The sequence below is a fragment of the Cylas formicarius genome, unplaced genomic scaffold (assembly GCF_029955315.1).
Source record: "Cylas formicarius isolate icCylForm1 unplaced genomic scaffold, icCylForm1.1 PGA_scaffold_10__41_contigs__length_53128322, whole genome shotgun sequence".
In the NCBI taxonomy this organism is placed as follows: Eukaryota; Metazoa; Arthropoda; class Insecta; order Coleoptera; family Brentidae; genus Cylas; species Cylas formicarius.
This window is the reverse complement of record NW_026844214.1, coordinates 1,675,611-1,699,393: the sequence shown is the minus strand read 5'-3', so window position 1 is coordinate 1,699,393 and position 23,783 is coordinate 1,675,611. Positions and strand designations below refer to the sequence as shown.

The window sequence follows — 23,783 nt, the reverse complement described above, 5'->3', positions numbered from 1 at the left end:
TCAAAATAAACATTTGACCTAGCCAAATTTCGCATAGAGCTAAAAATACACCATTATATATGAAATGTCAAAAATCCCCTCCCATTCGACTTATGCAAACAATTTTATTCAAGGTCAGACGTACAAAATTGCACTTTTTTTCTTACAACTCACCATTCGTAAGATATCTCGGTTTACACTAAAAGCGCCATTACCTGCGGAAATGTCTGCGTATTATGTAAAATATTAATTTTCTAATAATGGTGGCGATATCTCACGAATAGTCAGTCGTAAGAAAAAAAGAGCCTGCACAATTTTTGTAGAGAATTGTATGATCTATAACTTTTATATGACCTATTTTTGACGATAAAATTTTGCGTTTTCGAGAAAAATCTTGTAAGTTTGACTTTGAAAACTCGAATGGAAGGAGACTTTTGACATTTCATGTATAATATTATGCATGCGAATTTTGTCTAAGTTTTGACTTATTTTTGTCTATTTTGACTGGATTAATACGACATAAATAAACTAATATACAATAAACAAACCGCTTTTCTTGCGGCGCTGTTTTTAGAATTCTGTTATTGAAATATAATAGCACTGAAAGTTCACGAACGTAAAAGTAACGAGTAAATTAAAGCGGGTAAAGATAAGGCATCGAAAAAAATGTAATAAAAGTGGACCCAATTTAAAGGTCAACCGCTATAGTCGGAATTAACATTTATACACTGTAATTCCTGTTTAATTTTGAATGGTATGCAGAGTGTTTTAAAACAAAAAACATAAGGGGGTGATTCCTTGCTTAAAATTAAGGGTACTTTGTTATATAAACGTTAGACCAACGTATTGTTATTTTTTTTGTTTAAAAAAACTTCCACAGATTGATTACATGCAAGAATTGTAGTTTTGTCGAATAAGATTTTATGTCCGGTTTCGTGATTGTGATCGGCAACTGCTGATGAGTTGATTTGTGTTAGTCTTAATGCTCTTTCATGTTCTTTGAGCCTAGTTGATTTTTTTCCAATGTATCTTTGCCGCATATGCATGGCGTGGCATCTCAAATGGAATTTTGTCTTTGACAGATCGAAGATGTTAAGAGATTTTTGAAGTGTTTCTTTAGAACTTTTGATATGTGGTCGGTGATGTTTGGAATGTATTCAAGGACCACAGTGACAACTGTAGGATTGCTTTTGACCTGATTGCTATTGGAAGGTTATAGTGACGTGTATTTTGTGATGGAACGCTTAATATCTTTAATGTGGAAATTATTAGAGAGAGGTAAGGTGTTTTAATTCTGGGTTCAGTGACTGGAGTTGAGACAGTTTAACGGCTCTGTAAACAGGAGAGATGAGAACCGATGATTTCTCGGCCGGATGGTGATGTGACCCAATGTTAGGTCTGGTTTTCTATTGATAAGAATATCTGAGAATGGAAGGTAATTGTTAGTTTCGAACTTAATGGTAAAACTTATGTTAGTGTGTATAAATGTGTAAGAAAATCTACTAGGCTTTCTTGACCATGAGGCCAAATAACAAAAGTATCAGTAGTGTTTCCATAATTTTAATTTTAGATGGAAGGCTCACGTTAGCAAGTTCGACTCGAAAACAACCCAAGCAGGAGGAATCCAGAAGTTTTGTAAATAGTATTTCCCAAATAGTTTTGGTTATATTTAAACCATCATTGTTGGGTTGCTTAACAAATTTTGGAACTTTTTTTATCTATTATTTTTACGAAAATAATGCTTTTCTTTGGGCAATGATCGAACTTAAAATATTTTCTTAAAATACGCAGTGTTGCCACTTTTCACAAAATGCAATTTTAATTGTATAGCATAGTACGGGTCTCTGACTTATCGTTTTGGCTTAATTGGCAATTATTTTCCAATAATACATGAATTCTTTTACATTCATAATTTAAGAATCTTGTAAATGGAAAAAACTTTTAAAAAATATAGACCAAAATATATAGAAACCTGCCTGTTGAAAGACACAAAACACAAAATTGATGATATTGTTAATTTTGAAGCATTTTGCAGCTTTGAAAACAATAGTAGTTTTCTGTTGTGGTAATATTACTGATTTTTTAACAAATATAAGTATATTACAATATTTTAAGAGTATTTTTTCGGACTTCCACTATTTTGTACATATTTTATTAAGTTGCATTTTTGTTGAGTCTATTTTGTATAATGTATAACAAGGAGGAAAAAGTTGATCTATTAGAATGTTACATCGCCAATAACAGAAGTCCAGCTCTTGCTCTCAGACAATATAGAGCCAAATCTCCCGATAGGCGATTGCCAAGAAAACAAAATTTGCCAAAATATACGAGCAGTTTCGAGAAAATGGCAGTGTTTTAGCGAAAACAAAGTAGGAACGGAACGGTTTTCGTTGAAAATATGCAGCTAGATATTCTTCTGCATTTTGAAAATACTCCAGAGACCTCCAACCGCCTTGCCGGTTCAGGTGTTGACGAAGACGAGTCACACTTCAGACATGTTCAAAAGTTAACAGTTATAGGCCATTTAAATTCATACCAGTACAAAAACTACAAGCAGCAGATTTTAATTTGAGACTCGAATTTTGCAATATAATGATGAATAAGCATTTTTTAGATAACATATTTCAAAATATAATTTGGAATCAATATTTCCAACGTCAGAAAAAAAAAAGTGTTTTTGTTGTAAACAAGCAGGGGCAAAGATCCAATCTGGAGATCTACAATTTTAGGACCCATATTTCACCAACAAAATTTAACATCCGTACAATACTTAAACTTATTGAAGAACGAAATTCGGCCACCTATACATAATAATATTCCCCAAAGAGAGCATCCAAATTTAATTTGGCACCAAGATGGCGCTCCTTAGCATCGAAGTACTGCAATCATTCGTTTTTTAAACGAAAATTTCAGACAGTGGATTGGACAAAAGGGAACCAATCTCTTCGCCAGCGAAGAGTCCAGATTTGACCCCGATGGAGTTTTTTTGTGAGGCACATTGAAAGATGTGGCTTACAAAGATAAACGAATTACGTCTCATTTAGAAATACCATATACAACGTGTATTCTTCAAAACAGGGGACATATTGAAAAACTAATTTAATTAATTTTAGTAGTAAATAATATGCATTAGTAGATAGTGTTAATTTAAAAAAGTAAACATTTACAAGGAGAAATAAGTAATTTTGGAAATTTGGCAACATTGTGCAAAGCTTAATATTCTGTTTTTAATATGAATTCGTAATAATGCTCTAAAACCGTTGCTTAATAATTTAAATTTTATACTCAGTTTTTAATTTTATCTGCCAGACACCCGTACTGTGTCATATAATTGAAATAGCTATCAAAGTGGGTATTCGAAAATCCAATAATATACAGAGTGGCTCATTTAACAAAATTGAAAAAAGTATCAATTTGCGAAACGTGACAAGACCGCGTATTTTAAGAAAATATTTAAAAATTTCATCATTGCCTTAAGAAAAGCATTATTTTCGTAAAAATGATAGATGGAAAAAAGTTTAAAAAGTTAATAGGCAACCCAACAATAATGGTTTAAACATAACCTGAAGTTTGCAACGGTACATCACAGACCTATACTCATATATATTGGTCTGTGACAGGACTATGTATGTATGGAAAATGTAAAGTGTCCTATATAAAAAAATTTAACTTTATTTTACCACCCTCTATATGAAAATGTGACAATTAGGAAAATAAAAAAAAAGTTCATTTTAATAGAAACAATTTTTTTTCTAACCTCCGTAGGTTTCCAACCGACTCGATAGTCGTCTGCTGTGTCTAGCTACTGACGTCACGCGGCCTAGCCTCGCACAAAATCTATCGCGTTCAGTTAAAATTAAAAAAGTCGGTCCTACCTATTATAGAACATGTTTCCTGGGTCACCAACAGTTCGTCTAATGTGTTTTTTTTGTAATTAGGGCCGCAACCGCAGCCCTAGTGGAAAAACAAAGTCACGAAATGCTGGAACTCATCAACGAGAAAAGAAGCGAATACATGCAAGCGGAATCACTCTACTTGGACCACCACGACGGATACACCGACGAAGCGCAGCCCTACCCGATTCACGCACCCCCACCAGCCCCACCCACCCTTAGCAAATATCAGGTACAAGCGTATAAAATATACTGGTATAATACGACCAAAAATATAGTGCATTTATTGCTTTGAATTTTATCAAGCATTAATACTGCGTGGTATTTTCGAATTACAAGCGTTTATTTTAACATCAGGTGATATGTATCGTCCTTAAGAGTTTAATCTAAACTGCAATATGTTCGTATTTGACTGTGATTTTTCCAGGAAGTACGTATTTATGTAAAGTCTGTTCATAGATATAAAAAAGTGAAAAAGTGAAAAATGAAATATGGCCGAGCAGGTCCGTACTTTCCTTAGAATTTAATTATTTGGGGTTTTGTTAGGAAAGATACTAAAGAATATTTATTTATTTGTGTATTTATCTATCTAAAATAAAATAACAAATTATTTTTATTACCTACTTAAATTACTTACAATTATTCACATAATATAGCAGTATCACTATCGCTATCATCGCCTGTTCTAATTATTATTTGGTCTATATTATTGCTCTGCTTTTCCTATATGTTTAACAGAATTTGCCCAACTTTGTGGAGGGTTGTTAAAAACTTCGGTTTGTATAAGTTTGAGGGCTCTGGAGTTAATACGAAAAGATTTTTTGCATAATAATCACAGACGTATTCCTTATGTAGAACCTCAATTAATTGTTTTTTGGTATAATCTTCGTGAAAATAAAAGTGGTTATTATACATTTAGTTTTGGATTGTTGCTTTTGTGTCACATGAGGAAGGGGTTTTAGTCAACTGTCTACTGTGCATTGTCCATCACAATTACGCTATTAGGAGGAATGTTTGGAACTAGTTTGTTTTTAAACCAACTGTCAAATAAATCAGCGGTGGTGTCTTCATGGTAATCCAGAGAAGAATCTTTAATATTTTTCACAGACAGAGAAAGTCCATTTGGAATCAACCATCTTTAGAGTCAGCATGCAAAATAATTATTCTTTTACCTCTTTTTGATGGCGCGTTTGTTTTACACTTATCAGTTGAGTCAGCCCAATCCTTCCGGGGTATCATAAGTGTCGAACCAGGTAAATAATTGGCGTTTGTTGTTCTCTGTAATTCCTAATTTTTTCTAGATATTCCAGTCGCCATTTCCGAATTCTAAAAGATTCCATTAAAACTTACCTTTTGTTAACTGTTTTAAATCTAAAACCCATGTGTTGAATAAACTTCCATAAGGTAATTCTGCCACATTTAACACCGGTTTCATCTTTTTCAAGCCTCCTAATTAAGGTATCTAACGTAGGCATGCTTTGTTCCTCGTATAACTGGTAAATTTTAAGCCGTATTATATCTTGATCACTTTCATCTACACTCGAGAAAATGTCAGCATTGCTTCTTTTTTTCCTCGATGAAATGGGATTATTCACAATTGTCCATACAGTTGATGTTGGAATTTTCGTCAATGTGGCCGTTTCTTCTAAAGATGCTTGCTTGCTGGCACCACGTTCAATGGGAGTCAAATAAACATTGTTTATAACTTTCTTAATCTCAATAGAATAGTGTTTTCTACATTTGGGCGGGAGCATCTCCTGAGATACACCTGATCCTCGAGCTTTGACCCTGCGAGGCTGTTTTCACCGGATAGTTCAAAGGATAAGTACCTGTACTCTATTTATCTTACAGGTAAGTTTGAAAATAATCATTTTTGTGTTGTGTGCCTGTCGATTAACAAAATTCTTTTTCTTGTATTTTTGTGTCTTCTACATAGTTGTTCTATTTGTCTTTTTTAAGACTATTCGCCGTAGATAAAGGCACGTCATTAGAATACAGATAAATATTTATTAGAACCTTACAATTAAATATTTTTTGAAAGTTACTGTTTTTTAACGCTTAAAATGTGGAGACTGTGCAATGAAGCAGATGTTCAGCTATTAGAAGACGTGGAAAACAACGCAGAATTTGACGACGAAGTTGAGATGGTAGTCGAACCCAATAACAATTTAGAAAACGAACTAATTCAGCAAATAAAAAAACGGAGCCATTTGTCTTCGGATGCTAAACAAATTGTTTCGAAAGTTTACAATTTTATAAGATATTCAGAAGGAGAAGTAGGGGCAGCAATAAAAACAAGTGACATGATGGAAGTTCAGAAGTCAACTGTAAGAAAAATTGTTCCCAATGGGATAGTCAGTTTTTAAGAGCAACACGCAGATCTAATTAGGCGTATAATCTACGACGCTTATAAAGTGAATACTGTTTTAACCTTAGAAGAACTGCATAAAAAAGTACTGACAGGCTTAAAGATTAGTTGTGCCAAAGAGTCGTTGCATACTTTTTTGAAGAAAATGGATTTTCAGTTCCAAACAGTTAATGAACGTCATGTGCTAATGGAATCTCAAAGAATTTCGCGGTGGATTATTTAAATGCGATTGCAAAATTTCGAGAGCAAAATAGGCCAATAGTGTATTTAGACGAAACGTGGATCGACACTCACAACACAGTAAAAAAAAAGGATGGTGTGATAACAGTAACAAGTTACATGGAAACAGTATAACAATTCTGCACGCTGGGTCCAAAAATGGTTGGTTGGAAGATGCCTTTTTTTAGGACTGGTTTGAGCATAAACTGTTGCCAAAACTATCGCCAATTTTATTGTATTGGATAATGCCTCGTATCATTCAGCCAAATACATCTTCAAAAAAAGAAGAAAGTAAAGAATTTCTGTACTAAAATGATTTCTACTTTGAAGAGAGATACACGAAACAACAACTTCTAGAATTATTAAAAATGAAACATTTTAGTAAAGACTACACTTAATCGATTCGATGGCATAACAAAACGGACATGAAATCTTGAGATTATCTGAGATGATTTGGTCTGAGCTGAAAGAATAAATAACACTGCACCAGAATTTAGTGATAGTACCATAAACGCAATTCGGCAAAGAAGTATCTAAAATATCAGCACAAAGCTGGCGACTAGGTGAAGATTTTTTAAGTGACTGATACTTTAATATTATTATATTTAATACTTTGTATATCAATGATAGTAGGTAGAAATGTACTGAAATAGAACCTAATAAATTGTTACTTTGCACTAATTTTTTTACGTACCTGTTTCAAGAATTGCTTGGTGAAAAAGATTGAAAACATACTTGTTAGTGTAGGTAGATAAGTTCCTAGGATGGTTACGGGTAAGGGCCTGCTCGGCAGTAGGCAGGAGTTGGTTGTAAAAGCGCTATATTTCTGGTCGAAGTATATAATCTAAATTTTGACGTTGCTGGTTTGACTCCTATATCGATGTAATGCAGACATCTTACACATCTTACGGTATACAAATTTTGTCAGTTAATTAAAAATTTCATTTTTAGATTTATAGTCACCCAAATGAGTTCGCGCATATCGATCAGATCGCCATATCGGTAGCCCAGGAAGATCAAAAATCGTTCACCGACCTCGTCAGGCAGTTGGTCGGTAGATGCGGATCCGACATAGAGAAAGCGAGGTACGTTATCGCGTACCGTGGACGTATGACAGTACCGGCACTGCTTAACCTGTTTCAGAACGATATTCAGATGGATAACGGTTAAAAATTTGAACAATATGAATTTCGACGATAACCTTAGGGGCGATACGCCAATGGGGTTGCTCCGCGGCATCAAAAACGGCACAGAGAGCTACCACGTACTGTTCAAAAGGCTTTGCAGGTATGACGACCTTCGCTTTCCCGAACACCAAAGCTGACTGACATCAAATTTCATGTAGTTACGCCGGCCTGCACTGCGTCGTGATCAAAGGATACTCCAAGTCGGCGGGTTACCAACCCGGTGTTCGATTCGAAGATAACAGATTCAGGAATTCGTGGAACGCGGTCTACGTAGCAGGAGCCTGGAGGTTCGTCCAGTGCAATTGGGGAGCAAGGCACTTAGTTAACGCCAAAGAAGTACCGAAGGCCGGTAACAAGACCAAGTCGGACAGCTTAAGGTTGACAGGTCGACAAATTTGCGTCCCGCTTGCTGACGTTAACTTCGCAGGTACGAATACGACGATCACTACTTCCTGACCGACCCCAAAGAGTTCATATACGAATTCTTCCCGCTTCAATCGGAATGGCAGCTGCTGAAAAATCCAATTCAGCTTCAGGACTTTGAGGAACTCCCGTTCGTCAGGTCGTTGTTCTTCCGATACGGGTTGTATTTTTCGGATCCTAAGACGAAGGCAGTGATGTTCACAGATTCAACAGGTTAGTTGACCCAGTTATAGTTCGCTCATACGATGACCATCTAAACATTTAATGATACTTCCTGCATCTGACGGTACCGTTTGGCTTTGGGAATATTATTGGGAGTTTTCTGTCGTCATTTTTCAGTTGTTTTGGTTGGTAGTGTGTAGGAGTCGTTGCTTCTAACCTTTGTATATCTAATAACTTACCAACCAGGCGGTGAACTTGGGTCCCGTAATAAAATCATCAAGTACTGATGTGACTTTTGTAAACAGTCTGCTATTGGTGATGTGGGAAGCATTTGGTATGTACAGTCTAAAAATATGTACGTATATGTGGTCTACATAGCTCCTGAAGTGTCAACTGTTGAGAATGTTAGCTTAAATTTTATTGCTCACCCTGGTAATATTAGATTTAGTTATAACAGATATGCCATAATATTATCCAATACCTGAACCTATGGTCTATGGCAATATCACACAATATCTGATTTTTATGTTTCAAAAAAGCTTTACAATAGCAAACGTGTATGGTGTCGCGTAATCTGCTAATCTTGAAGTATTTATAGGTGCGGCAACGGTCAAAATCGCGATGCCGTCTCACATGCAGGGAAGCCTGATTTTCCACTACAACCTCAAATTTTACGACAGCGATGGAGATACTTTCGAAAGCGTTTCGCTCAAAAGATTCGTAATGCAGGTAAGATGAAACTAGATTCATTCCTAAGCTAAGCTAATAAAAAGTGTATTCTCTTTTTTCCAGTATTCTTTTAATGTATTTTTGTGTATGTGTAATACAACTGATTCAGATACTACCAGAGTAGATTTTTCAAAGAAACTTAAACAGGCTACTGTAATACTTTTTACAAAACTTCTGCGTCGGTTTTTGCTGTATATATTGGTTGGGGGGGGGGGCGGAGCTAAATGAAGGGCATAAACACCGTCTCGGATGACCGATTCCCATGTTGGTGACAAGTAAAGACCAGAGTCACGGTTAAGATTGTTAGGTTGTTTATAGATTTCTATAGACTCTCGGATTTTTCGTTGTTAGAAGAATTGGAAGAATTTTAGTTTTATCGAATAAAATTTTATGTCCGGTTTTGTGATTGTATTCAGCAACAGCTGATGAGTTTATTTGTCTTAGTCGTAAGGCTCTTTCGTGTTCTTTGAGCCTAGTTGATATTTTTCGTCCGGTTTCACCAATATGGGAATCAGTCATCCGAGACGGTGTTTATGTCCCTCATTTAGCTCCGCCCCCTCAAACAATATATAAGCAGGTACAGAGTAAAATGCGAGCTAGTTTCAGTCAAGCTCTGAAGAAGCCCACAGGATGATTGGCGAAACTTTAGCAAGTTCGAATCAGCAAAAATCGACGCGGGAGGAATACAGAAGTTTTATAAAAAGTATCAGAGTAGATATTATTGCAGTATCATCGTGCCTTGTCTCACCTACAATATTTTTCATAAAAAATATCTGATCATACACCAATTATATGGCATTAAATATGCATTTAAGCAATTATTCTGTTTGTAGCATACGACAAATTTGTTTTATAATTTTTTGACAATTTTTAACAACTCACATTGTAGGCCATTTTCTGGTTAATTAATCCGCTTACTGCGTAGCCAATTGATAATTTCTTTTATTCTTGTCGATCCATTTTACCAAAGTTTAGAAAGATATCGTGCACTTCACATTATCGTGGAAGTCATAACGGTTGTTTTTTGTGGGAAAGACTAGCTCACTTCCATCCAAAAACCCGTTGCTATTGCCAGCTTGAACGGGGATTTTCATCGTGCCTAGTCCGTATGCTGATTCCATATTGTTAGATCCACGTTTCTTCGAAGAAGACAACGTCTAAAGATGCATCAGAAGTCATACTGTCGACCTACTCTCGCAAAAACTTTACGCGTTTTGATGACATCTGGTTTTTCCATGATTCTATTGTCAATTTCTTTAATGTTTTCATAATCAGAACCAGTGCTACGAAAAAAAAAACATATTTTCCTTTTATAATTAGGGCATAAATAAGATTTCGAATCACACTTTTCTCGGACTCTCAATTCTCTGATCTCTTATTCTAGTATGTTCTTTTTTAGCACCATTAACACTTTCTTGCTTTACTCTCGCCACTGTTTTCAAACTTAATTTCGGAGTTTCGGAAACACATTTCAACACGGATAAACTTGTCAGTGGGTGCCCTTTGGAAAACATTTAAGAAGATTTAATACTTACTGGCGACTCTTCAGGGCATTTCGACGTTCTTTGTGTAATATGTCTGGCGACAACTAACCAAACCATACTGTAACTGCTGTAACTATCCGGTAATTGGTTTTATCTCTGTCGCGTGTACGACACCGGGACGTAATAGACAATGGAAAATATCTGGATTTTGCCACTCTTAGTATACAAGTGTATACAAGTATACAGACTTTATATTGCGTTTTTCTTGTAGTCGGTGGTAGGAAACACGGTCGCGTTTAGAGTCCACGCCCCCTGCAGCGGCGCCTTTTTGCTGGACATATTCGCCAACGCGGTCACCCCCAAAGAATACCTGACGGGCGAGCCCATGAAGTTTAAGAGCGTCTGCAAGTTCAAGATCTGCTGCGACGACTTGCAAACCGTCATGGTGCCTTTGCCGGACTGCGCTAGCGGCGAATGGGGACCGACCAAAGCGACCAGGCTATTCGGTTTGGTACCGATCACACACCAGGTGAGCAATACCAATGTTTAACTCTATCGTTCGCGCACAGGATGTTGCGCTTTTATTTCGCGATGATTATTTCCAATCCGACGACCGTGGTACCGGCAAAATCGAAAAATTTAAACCAACTTTTACATGTCAGGGAAAACAAAATTATAAGCCAAAGGGTTGGCAGTACAGTCGAAACTCTATATAGCGAAATTAAACGGACTGCTTTTTTTTCATTATAAAAAATTATAGGCACTTGAAATATGTGTTCTATAATATTTAATTATTTTATATACATATTTTAACATCTACTTAGAAACATTTTGTATAAATATTTAAGAATTACATTTAATGTTTCAAATAATTGGTCATTTTCTTTTGAATTTTTTACTTTGGCTTGTACTTTCACCATTTCTTCGAGAGAGCCATCTTCCCCATGATACATAAAAAATTTCTCTAGCAGCTTAACTGAATCTAGGGCTTGTTGAATGGTTGGTGGTGGTCCCAGATCAACTTCTTCATGTTTTTCTTCCTCTTGGTGCTCTTCCTCACCCTTTCTTGCTTGTTGTAATATGGCTTCCTCTGTCAAGTCTGCTGTTGTAGGCAAATCCTGATCCATCACCATAAAATCTTGGAACTCCTCACTTGTAAACGTAATTATTGTTGGAAACTGCTTTATCCACTCGCTTAGTGACTGATCTTCTTCCAAGTCCTGTTCGCATTCTGTCTCGGTAATAAGTCCTGCAGTACGATAGGAATGTTGAATTGTCACCTCTTTCCAAGAGTTTTATCTGGAGTCATTTTGTAAAAAACACCAGTTTCGTCAGCATTAAAAATGTCGTCAGCAGGGCACTTTTCTGCTAGTTTTGGCCACGTCTTCTCCAGCCAATCGTTAGTGACATTTCTGTCGACGGGCTTCTTTCCATAATTTATACCATGTCTCTGTTTGAACTTCCCCAACCATCCTTCCGAAGCCTTGAAAAATCGATAATGCCAAGCTGTTCAGCAAACTTTCCTGCTTTTAGATTTATGATAGGTCCAGATAATAATAATTTTCCTAGTTTTTAATGGTAAACCTATGCAGTAGAAGTCATGCATAACGTTAATTGTGCTTGAAACAAGCAACCCACAGGTCCTCATTGTGGTTAAAAAATATTTGGCCCAAAATCACAGAAGGATACCAAGATAGCGACATATTCAACACCGATGAAACTGGTCTATTTTCCAAAATGAACCCGGACAAGACTATGAGATTTAAAGGTGACAAATGCAGTTGCGGAAAAGTGCCAAAAGCTACTAGCAGCAAATATGACGGAAAAGTTAAAATTGAACATAAAGGTTTTGGCTGTGACATACGAGAACAATACAAAACCGTGGATGACAGGTGAACTGCACAAAAGAAAAAGACTCTAATTGTACTGGAAAACTGCAAAACACGTCCTACTATGCAAGACTTGAAGGGCGGTAAAGCTAGCATTGCTTCCAGACAATACAACACCTTTAGATCAAGGTGTTATCTCAGTCCTATAAATAAAATCATTTTTGATTCCAGTTTCAAAGATTATTTAAGATGTGGTTGCGACGTTGTTCAAACCAATTTATTAAATGCTATTTCGTGGGCGTCTAAATCTTGGGACCACCTTACTCAGCAATAGCTCATTGCTTTGCTCACGCCGAATTAGTTTTGGTTAAATTAATCCCACAAAATCCCAATAACTATGACGTTTTACTGCACCCTTAGCAATTTTGACAAATAGTTGGAAACCACAAGAGTTTGAGGAACACCTGGACCCAGTGTTCCTGGGAAGGTGTTTCGGTTGTACTAGCTTACGTATCCGGAGGAGAGTATCAGAGAGTATAGGAAGGTTAAAAAATCCAAAAAAAAACAAACACAAACTAAATTTGCAAACTGACCAAAACTAACCAATGATTCATTGATAATTTTTTTTTGGGAAACTGTTACTTTTTAATTTAAAATTTACAATATTTTGAAACTAGGATTTTACTATAACTTCAAAGCGTCAACAACGAGAAACAAGTTTCAAATTTGCCTACATAAAATAAATTCTAAGATCACACTGCGCTATTTTATAAACTCCATGGTTGTAAACTGTACTCAGATGACGTATTTTCAACTCGATTCACTAGACGTTTCAAAAATCTCAAGGTAGATGGAGCTCCAGTCATAAATTCAAATTCAAAAATTCGTTAAATTTTAACGACAAAAGTGATTGAACCGAAATTCAATGTTAAAAGATTTATCAGAAAAGTGACAATTTTTTAGTTTGATCATAGAAATAAGAATTTATGAGGGAATTAGAATCATTTGTTGTGATAAAAATGACAATTTTTAGATGAATTTTAGAAATGGGCACTACACGATACTGACATTTCATTAATAAATTAATTCTTATTTTTTTTTGCTATTTTATTCATTAAATCATGTTAACAATTGCCTAAATATCTTAAACATTCCCTTTACTATGAAGAAAATTTACAGTTGAAGTGAATAAGAAAAATTTTACCATTAAACCAATTTTTGACAAAAAAATGTAAAAAATATTATTTTTAGGTCTCGTTTTGAAAACGTTTGGTATTTACAATATCTATATTTATTATTTCAACACTAGTTTTGAAAAAGAGGTTTCATTTTAATGATATTTTAATTGCTTCGGAATAAAACATTTTTACCATAATCTCAAAATTATTTTTTTAAATCGTCGAAACCTATAAAATCATTTAGAAATGCATGGAATTTGAAGTCCGTGAAATCTGTGAAATCCTACGGTTGTTTGAAATCTAATGTAATTTTGTATTTTTACAACTTTGTACCCATTTCATTTGAATTGGGAATGTAGGAAATATATAGAAAATAGGAAATAGTTCGGTTCCGTGTTTAATTACTCTCCCGGATATAACAGTTGGTAGATTATGTATTATCTCGCACATAGAAAAGATTATCGAAATATCCTATAGAAAAAACGCAAAAAAATAACACATACATTTTAATCTTCAGTATCAAATAACTCAATCAAAACGTATCAACGAATATAATTTAGCCCTATAGGCCCCTACAGACTTACCGATTGCTTGCAGTTTGTCATTTCACCGCCTTGTGGGCCATTTTAGCAAATCAATTACAGGGTTGGGACACGATTGTGTAAAATATCAGGAACTCTGAAAAAAGGAAAACATAGTTCTTTAATTTTTACTAGTTGCAACCCTGTCGAAGAAACGAGTTTTTCATAATTTTAAAACTTTATTTCTGATGCAACGGTAGTCATGCTTGCCGAACGAACGACGCACACACAGACCACCGACGCATTACCGACAACATTCACAGAGCATAAAAATTAAAATTACATTGCTACAAAACAAATATTTTAAAAAAATGTAATTCGAAAAACATCTTACAATGAATACAACGTGCCTTTTCATTCCCAACCTTAAACCTAAGCAGAGGGCAAACGTCGTCTTCTTAAATTCAATGGGATTTTAGCGTATACTTAACAATGTTTTTGTTCCAGGACGCCCTGATATTTGCCGGCCGCGAATTAGAAATTCAGTTCCGGATGTCGCGACAGCTGACTGATTTCATGGCGACGTTGCACAAGAACGGGGTCGAGGAGAAACGCTTATCTAAATTCGTATCCCACAATGTTTCCGACGATATCGTGACGTTCAACATCAGTTTCCCCGAAGAAGGACAATACGGCCTGGACATTTACACTAGGGAAATGGCGTCGCCCCACGACGTTGCCGGAGAAAAGCACCTGCTCACACACTGCTGCAAGTATCTGATAAACTCGTCGAAGCGGAATTAAATTTTCCACGTGGCGCTTTTAAACAATATTAGAAGCGAGCAGACAACCATGTTTCAGACGTTTTCTAGTCCTAAATTAATGTTTTTTTTTGTTGTCTTATTTGTTGGCGAAGCCGTAACACATTAACCGACGTACTATCGTTTTGAGGTTATGTCTGAAACGCGATCTGCGTAGTCCTGATGGTGCTCATTAATGTGAGAAAGTTAATGCTGTAGCAAGAATTAATGGTACAATTTAACGTTACTTGCCATGTTGGAATTATTTTGCGAACGAGACGCTATTTATGGTCCGGGTGATATGTATCTATATTCATGAACTGCTTCAATTCATTCATATCTAAATCCCACTGGCTGGACCATAAAGCATTAATTTCCTTTGCGAATGTCAGACTGTCGAAAAAAAGTTCAAATGAGGAGTGGGAGTAACAAAGGTGGTAAGTGCCACAATTTCTGAAATTGAGTTATTCCCAGAGAAAATTAGCGAAACCTACTGGTTAGTTAGAAAACAAATAAACAACAAACAAATTTTACAACGTTATTATATATATGAATACTTAAATAATTTATAAAATTATTGTAGAATATGAAAATATTAATATGAAAAATGAGCGTAGAAAAGACGGCATTAGACACATGGAAATGTTGTTCAAGTCTATAAGGCAACTTGTATTAATACTTTTGCAGTGACAGGGAAATAGTTGGATATACTTATCGCTAAAAAGAAAGCTGGCAAAACATTTTATTCTGATAAAAGGAACTTGCCATAAGTAGGGAAGCTAAATTACAACCGGAGTTTAATCAAATGAAACAGACAGAGCCACAGAATTTCTAAAAGGGGATAAGTCAGGTATGTTGCTTGTCCATGAACCCTAAACACCTGTGCTTATATGTTATAATGGGGCAAATGAGATTCCTTCCTGTTTGCTTTGCTGTTTAAATAGTGTATTTACCAATAATAGATCGTCTGGTGGTCAAAATAAAAACAAACATATTTTGTTTGTTCTAATATTCTTGCTGACTCAAGGCTTTTCCGATTGAATTCAGATTAAGTTTAATCAGCAGGCATAACTTTATGTCCTGCGACAAGAATTTTGCAGCAAGGTGCAACCCACCATTTGTGGTGTGGTCAATATGGCCAATTTTGAATTTTGGGATATATTGAGACTTTGTTATAAACACTTAAAGTTTTAAATCAGCAAAGCAGTCATAATGCAGATAGACAGAGATAATCCTACAAATGTAAAGACAAAAGCTGTGATTTGTAAAACCGAAAGATTTGCTAAAAGCTGAACTGCACTTCAATCAGAAAATAAAATATCTTTGTTCTCTGTTACCCTGTGTGAGTAATCTACTGCTTCAAGACTAATAAGAAACTGCAAGAAGCATAGGCTAGAGAGATCTTTTTTCTTTAAAATGTATTTATTTTTATTGTTAAAAGTTCCAAAATATATGAGCAATATTTTTTAACGCCATTTTGTTAAAACATTGTTGAAATATTAAACGGCACTCACCCCGTTTCTTTTTTTTCTTTCATTTTATAATTTTTATTTTCACTTGTTTTATTAGCTACATCAGTTTGCCTTAATATTAGTTTTCCGTTTGAGTTGCACTTTTTTTATATTAATAAATTAACAGAATAAAATTTGCCACCTGTGTTACTTCCACTCTTCAAATAACAATTTGAAAATTTGTGTGGAACTTAAGTGCTTCGGCTATAGCCATTCGAGCAAAATATTTTCAATGTCGTCGTAAACTGTGCAATAAGTAATAATCGAAAAAAGGTTTAAAGAGAAATATATTTTTTTGTAACAGATATTAATAATTATGCACGTTATCAAGTTATACGTATTTTGTTATTTACTATTAACATATGTTAAAAAAATGTAAAAGATTTTATAAACTGCTTAAATTCATGTCTCTTGCATTTTAAAACAAATAAAAAGTTTATTTATTTTAAATGGCATTTTCTTTCCCTGTTTCCTGTGATTTGTAAGCATTTCAATCAACGATCTAACTCTTCCATTGGGAAGACTCGTTTGTGCAAGTTTAATGTTGCCAAGGATGTGTTTCGGTATCGTAATTACAGAAATAACAAAATTTATAAAAAAAACTTTATTAAAATATTTTTCACATTTAGTGCACTAATAAAAGTAACCCAATGTTACCCCTTTAACTTATGCTTCGAATATAAAATACAACAGTCTTTAAAAAATATAAAGTATAAAATCTTAACTGGTAAATTTTATTGTTTACCAGGTAACGTCAATATTTACCAGAGTCTTAATATTTTCAACACCATATATACATTTTCCTAATGCACGCAAAAATAGCTATATTTCTCTGTAGCTAATTTAAGAACTATTCTATCTTCTGTACAAAATCAGTCTCATCGAATTTTCGTCTCACTGGTTGTGCGGAACCGCTCCTGCTCAACTCTACGTTATCGATGATGGAAGTTAGCATTCCTTCTACCTCTGTCACCGCGCATTTCAAATTGGTATTGTCCATTGGACCCAGCGACTCTTCCATCGAAAAATTATTGGCCAAAATCTGTTGCAGTTTTGCTAGGGCCTCGTCCAAGTCGTTGTGCAAGACTTTGACGGGAGATTTAGGAATATAATTACCCTTATCGGTTTCCGTTAGGTTCATCTGCGATAAGGAGGGGTTCCCTAAAAGTAAACGTGGTAAAAGGTCATATGCAAAGGTGAACTGTCATTGTTTTTGATAAAAAACAAACCAGAACAGAAATAAAAATACTTTTCAAAGAAACTTTCACAGACTGCTGTACTACAGACGTTTCTCTAATCATCCTGTGTTAGCTTCTTCAGGACTTAACTGAAACTGGCTGTCATTGTACCTTGTACCTGCTTATATAATGCTTGAGCGGGGCGGAGCTAAATGAGGGGCATGAATATTGCCTTGTGACAGACATGATTCGTGGTTAAGATTGTTAGGTTGCTTTCCTTGGTAGAAGATCTGATTTCATGCAAGACCGGTTAAGTGATTGTGTTTGATAACTGCTGATGAATTTATTTGTTTTATCCTTAACGCTCTTTCATGTTCTTTGAGCAGATGCATGGAATGCTGTAAACTCAAACGGAATTTTGTCTTTGATGGGGTCGAAGATGTTGAGGGATTTCTTAAGACCTTTTGATATGTGGTCAATGATGTTTTGAATGTGAGGCAGGACAATAGTGACAAGTGTGGAGTGTGCGGAGGTTGTGATGAACGCTTAATATCTTTAATGTGGAAATTATTAGAGGGAAGAGCAGATGTAAGGTGTAATGGCTAAGAAAATCTGGTAGGGATTCTTGACCATGACCATAACAAAAGTATGACCAACATAGAGGTTCCATAGTTTTAGTTTTAGGTGGGAGGTGTGGAGAGCTTTCTTCACGATGATGAGTGTTAAGGAAGAACCCATAGCTGTTACCAAAGTTTTTTGAACAATTTGACCGTAAGTAACTCCACACTTGCCACTGTTATCCTTCCGTACATTCAAAACATCACTGACCACGTACCAAAGGTTCTTAAGAAAAATAAGGTCAAAACCAGATTTACCACTTGTTCGAAAACCTCTCAACATATTCGATCTGTCAAAGTCAAAATTTCGTTTGAGATACCAGGAGTTTACAACATTCCATGCATATGCGGCAGAGAATATATTGGAAAGAGCAGACGAAAAAAACCAACTAGGCTCAAAAGAATATAAAGGAGATTATGACAAATAAACTCATCGGCAGTTTTTGACAAATTTTCAAAGATTGTGTTTTCTTCTAATAATTAAAGGACCATCTATGTTAATTTTAACGATAACTCTATAGGAGTAAATAGAACAGCAATCGAAAAAGCATTAACATTTATCAACTGGATCCAGTTCGAACACAAATTTATACACTTAAAAAAAATCTTGAATTTATCTAAGTCGACAGACCTTATTATGTATCGCCCGAATTAATGTGAAAATATGAAGAAAGAAATGACCTTTAACTCGGAGTAACTCGAAGCTAATCATTTCTGACATTTTTGTAAACGTAATTTTTACAATAACAAAGTACCAATTAACCGAACACCAATATGGGACTTAAAGGCTGCAAAATCATGCAACTGTTACTCAAAGAGTAAAAGCGAAGAAAACTGATGCCATTAGCAACTGCTGTGTACGAAAGCTGACAGGTGAATATTTATTGATCAATTGTGAAAATCCAACTTCTTGTAAATTAGACTTACCACCGATCCAAGTGCTTAAGTCTTCTATAGTATATTGCACGCTCGATTTCGAATCAACGCATCCGTTGCTATCACATTCTGGAATGTTGTAACTTCCGGTTCTTTCGTTATAAGGAACGATCGGGCTGAAATAGTCGAACGTTTCGGCATCCTGTTTCCTCGCGTGACCCAATTGAACCATAGGCGTAGATTCCGTGGTGACCCTTTTCGCGTTCTTTGAAGAATCCGGGCAACTTTTGATTTGGCCCTTCAACCTCTTTAATTTTTTTATGTGATTCTCCATGCATACCCGGTACTCTTCGAGGTATTTTCTCATTTCCCTGTCGCTCGCGTGACCGAGAATCAACACCTGTTGCAATTCCCTGTTCTGCGATTCCAAGTGCCTTATGATCGATTGCAGTTGAGTTTGAGGAGACGATAAGGGTTCGACTTCGCAGTCGCCAGGCGGCAGTGGTTTTACTACCTGCTCTTTTAAACAACTGCAATGCCATGTCAGTTTTAGAATAGAAACATTAGCAGTTAAGTGAAGGGCAAAGTACAGAGTTATTATATAAATACTAAAGCCTTGGTAACAACCATATTATCTTTGTTTGCAATTGTTTCAACAATGTTCTACTTCTGACAACTAATCAAAACTAATGACCTGCAGCGTAAGTTAAATATGGTTATACTGAGGAAAAAAGACGTCAAATAATGAAATTTTAATATTCAAACAATAAAAATATCAATAATTAATGTCAAACATTTTCGACGTAACCTCCATTACTTTCTATGCATCGGACAGTATTTCCTTTCAGTTTCCTATTACTACACGAGCTGAAAATATCGGGGTTTTCTCTGTTTAGATCGTGTAAAACGATATTAAGTCTTTCAGGAATCAGGAAAAAAAGATCTACGATTTAAGCTAATAATATATAGGGGATTCCATTTAAAAAAATTATGTTGCTGTCATTTTGACAGCTTGCGATCGTCGTTTGTTTTTTCTGACATTTGCATAAGATAATGAAAAAATATTGAAACTTTTGTATTGACATTTTTTTTATATCTATGAAAATTAACCCTGTAGGTGGGTGTCAAATTATAATGAATAACCCAGTACATAAAGCTACTTTGATGTTAATGGAAATATTTAATCTGGGATGGTGGACAACCCACGAACATTGTACATCATTTTTAAATATTCATAATTTATTTTTTATTTACTTGCTGTTTGGGACACAAACAGGTTGAACCCACAACTGTGCCCTCTTAAGGATCCAAATACAAGTTCATTATATTATGCAAAGCTTAGATACTAAAAAAGAAAATAAAAAAAATGCGGCGAATTTAGTGCGGCATAGAAAAGAAAAGTAATACTTCAGATTCAAAAGCGCATTGAATCTGCCTATTTTATCATAGAGAAGGCAAAATAAAAGAAAGAGAGAAAGAATAGGGTCTTACAATTATTTATCATATGGAATATTTTAAATAGGTGGTTGAATGCAATAGTCTAAGGTTCTAAAGAAGCCACTCATTCTGGAAGGAATTATGTGCGAGTAAAGATAGGCAGTAAAGGAGAATTTTGAGAGTTATTGGTGTTTCTACAGAGACTAATAAATAAAGGCATGGGTCTTTGATTTTTATGAAAATATTTAATCTGTGACCCACGAATCTTGTACATCACTTTTAAGTATTCATAAATTATTTTTTATTTACTTACTCTTTGCTCAAAGCTTAGTTACCAACAATAATAAAACAAAAATGTGAAAGAGAAAAAGAAAATAAATAAATGCGATGAATTGAGTCCGAAAAGAAAAGTAACAATATAACTGATATTTCAGATTGGAAAGAGCATCTTTTCAAAGAGAAGGCAAAATAAAAAAAGAAAGAAAAAAGTATGATTTATTATGTGGTATACTTTAATTAAATAAAAGCAAGAGAAGATTATGAATAAGATAAAGAATGTCGATGCAATAGTCTAACATAACCACTCATTCTTGAAGGAATCATGTGAGAGAGTAAGTCCGGGTCTAAACAGTGAAAGTTTCAGCAGGTCTCAGTTATTGGTGTTTCTACAGAGAAGGCATGGTTATAATTGACCTAAATTTAGAAGAATATCAGTGAGTACTCTTCGATTTTCCAATGCCGAAGAGTTTATAATGCATTCTTATGTGGTTTAAATCTTGGGATATTAAGACTTTCTTTCTAAGGGAGAAATGTTCTCTGTAAACTTTCAATCGCATTTTTGTATACATATTATACCTAGGTCTCCCAATGACAGAAATTTTATTCTACTATGAACATACGCGTGATACAGGTTCCTAATAAAAGATATAGCACAGCATTTTTCGATAATTATATAGTGACCACTTCCTTCCTGTAACTTTATGAAGTGGGAAGATGTAGTAATTTTTCTGAAAAATTTCAGGTACGTCAACATACATACGCAGAAAACATTTCGTTATATAATTAATGTGAATTATAATAAACAAAGGACCTAAGTGGCAACCTTGGAGGTGGCAAAGTGTATATCCCACCTTTGACCATTAATGTACGGACTCAAAAAATTTTCTATCCATCAAATACAACTCAACTCATTCCAATAACACCCCCATTATAAATAACATCTCAAAAATAAATGATCTTCAACAGAGTCCATTAATAAATAAGCATAAGAATTCTACGAAAGAAAGTATTTTACAGAAAACTAATAGTGTTCGAACCATTGTCAAAGGTTATTTACGCACCTTACAGGGTCGACAACTTGAAATCTTCCAAGTTCGGACCTTTTAGAACAAAACAGGGTACACACTTTCTTGATAATTTCCCCGGAATTTATCTGAAAAGTACAAAATTTCCTTCTAGATAAAGCTTTAACGCATAGACTTAATTAAACCGTACTTTGTTATAATCAGTGCCGCAGAATTCTTTTACGGTGTGGGACAATTTGTGGGAGTGGCTAATCCTACCCGTAAAGAAACATTTCTGACACTGGACATAACGGGAACATTTCACACATCTGTAGAGGAGACCCATAACGGGTTGTGTTCGGCAACTTGAACACTTGACTGGATGAATCGCTGGAAAAGGTTTTCATAATAAATTACTTGAAACTTCATTTAATTATATTTCATATAAATATTCACCTGTCCAAAAATATGCTCTTTTCAAGTTATAATCTGGCAAAAAATTATAAAATATATTTTTATAAATGATAACTTTCTTTTTATTTATCCTTCCATTTAAACTTTTAAGACTATCCCCTTAAAATATTTCCTTTTCCTCATGAAAAACGTGCAGCTTGTCTACGCATGACCCACTCACCTAACTCAGATGATTTTATTCTATGAAGTAAATGAGTCCATGAGAATATATTAGGATTGCTTTCGAGCCATGTAATAAATGTACTTTCGGTAACTCCTAATAATCCCGGAGACTATAATCACAAATAAAACAGTAAATATGTAACACATTTCAAAAATCTATGCAGCATTATGACTTACACTCTCAAAACAGCTTTCAATCGATGAAAGGAGCAGGTGAGTTCCCAAATAAACATCTTCATGGAGGTATTTGCTTATGTCGCATTGTTTTGACAGAAGTGAATGTAACTTTGACCTTGTAACACAATTATTGTGGTCTGAACATAAATTGAAGAAAAATTTGTATAAATCAAGTAAGGAACAGTTACTTAAAATACCCAGTAACAATTTTGCAGACGACACTTGTATATTGCCTACTCTGTTACTAAAAATAATAACACCGGATCAGTGGACGCAAATGGCAGGAGAAAAAAACAAAAACTCACCTGTCAAACACATTATACAAAAAATTTAACGTGATTTCTGTAGCAAAATCTACATCGATGTTCATGTGGTTCATTTTATTTGCAGCAAAATAGATATCTGATAAGACAGCTTCCAAATCGGAGCTTTCTAAGCCAAGAGTGCTTTCATTATTGCCTAAATGATGCCTTTCGAACACACCTATTACCACCTGCAGTGGGACTTCGTCCACTAAAATTTTATGAAAACCATATTATTTAATGAATTTAATTTTGAATTTATAATTTGAAGCGTACTAAATAAACTTCTCTGTAAAACCCTAAATTTTAGAGCCACCCTATATGACGGATATGTAACGTAGTTGCAGTCATCCAAGGCCTGTTTTATGTCAGAAAATTTTGGATGATCCCACTGAGTCTGGTTATTTTCATTACTAAAAAATGTTCAGTCAAATCGAATTAAAACTCTGCCAATACAATTACTTTACGTAAAAAGCGAATCCCCTTTCGTTTTCCGTTTTACTCCAGTTCATTGTCTTCTAATTCAATGCAACAGGTGTTGATACAGGTTCAAAATCTGTGCAGCAGGTGGTTAACAAAAACACACACACGTAGTAACTCATGAATTCTTCCAACATTACCTAAATAACTAAACCGCATAAGGCTATAATCTACTTTTGAAAAAACCGTTAAATGATTTAAAAACTGTTTTAATTTCGGCATTTATCACAGATTGGTAAACAATGACGTCAAAAGACGTTGTTGCTCTCTGACCGCGGTAGAGTCGGGGGCTTCTTAAAGACGACCATGTACGCTCTTTTGTGCGAATATGAATTTAGTATTTAAAGCCGGGTTCTTCAAAATTCAAAAATAAATCCGGTAAAACAACTAACATGTTGGAGTAGGATGAAAGTTGTATTTTAAGAAATAGGGTCAATCCAATAACATCCGGCTAATTGCGTTTTGCAATGCATCGTTTACGACCACCTTAAGAATAGGGTGGTGTAATGTTGGT

At 35.0% G+C, this 23,783-nt stretch overlaps 2 protein-coding genes across 3 annotated transcripts in view; one reads left to right on the top strand and one right to left on the bottom strand.

Annotated features, from left to right (window-relative positions):
* LOC132698177 (hillarin) overlaps window positions 1-16,733 on the top strand; it is a 77,955-nt gene extending 61,222 nt beyond the window's left edge. Inside the window, exons 6-13 of the mRNA XM_060664111.1 lie at window positions 3,918-4,104; window positions 7,411-7,544; window positions 7,603-7,746; window positions 7,805-8,023; window positions 8,074-8,282; window positions 8,830-8,960; window positions 10,716-10,973; window positions 14,480-16,733. Coding sequence (XP_060520094.1) covers window positions 3,918-4,104; window positions 7,411-7,544; window positions 7,603-7,746; window positions 7,805-8,023; window positions 8,074-8,282; window positions 8,830-8,960; window positions 10,716-10,973; window positions 14,480-14,776 — 1,579 coding nt within the window. The 3' untranslated portion in view covers window positions 14,777-16,733. The remainder of the gene's footprint in view (window positions 1-3,917; window positions 4,105-7,410; window positions 7,545-7,602; window positions 7,747-7,804; window positions 8,024-8,073; window positions 8,283-8,829; window positions 8,961-10,715; window positions 10,974-14,479) is intronic.
* A 179-nt stretch (window positions 16,734-16,912) lies between these two features.
* LOC132697044 (dystrophin-like) lies at window positions 16,913-23,702 on the bottom strand. Of its 2 annotated transcripts, none has more exons than XM_060662302.1 (9): window positions 23,252-23,702; window positions 23,066-23,202; window positions 22,793-23,000; window positions 22,488-22,731; window positions 22,309-22,420; window positions 21,886-22,064; window positions 21,732-21,823; window positions 19,006-19,484; window positions 16,913-17,444 (listed from the first exon to the last, which is right to left on the bottom strand). In XM_060662302.1, exons 1-9 carry the CDS (start codon window positions 23,299-23,301, stop codon window positions 17,134-17,136), a joined length of 1,812 nt encoding a protein of 603 aa, XP_060518285.1. In that variant the 5' UTR covers window positions 23,302-23,702; the 3' UTR covers window positions 16,913-17,133. The 2 variants fall into 2 exon arrangements, with proteins under 2 accessions (XP_060518285.1, XP_060518294.1); XM_060662311.1 differs by having other exon boundaries at window positions 23,066-23,186.
* Between the last annotated feature and the right edge of the window lie 81 nt (window positions 23,703-23,783).

Excerpts from the sequence above, each read along its gene's own strand:
- LOC132697044 (XM_060662302.1), bottom strand. The coding sequence starts at position 23,301 with ATGAACTGGAGTAAAACGGAAAACGAAAGGGGATTCGCTTTTTACGTA. Across the intron at positions 22,065-22,308 it reads AATAAAATCATCTGAGTTAG|CGATTCATCCAGTCAAGTGT; the intron begins GTGAGTGGGTCA and ends AACCTTTTCCAG. Across the intron at positions 17,445-19,005 it reads CTTAAGCACTTGGATCGGTG|GGAACCCCTCCTTATCGCAG; the intron begins GTAAGTCTAATT and ends GTTTACTTTTAG.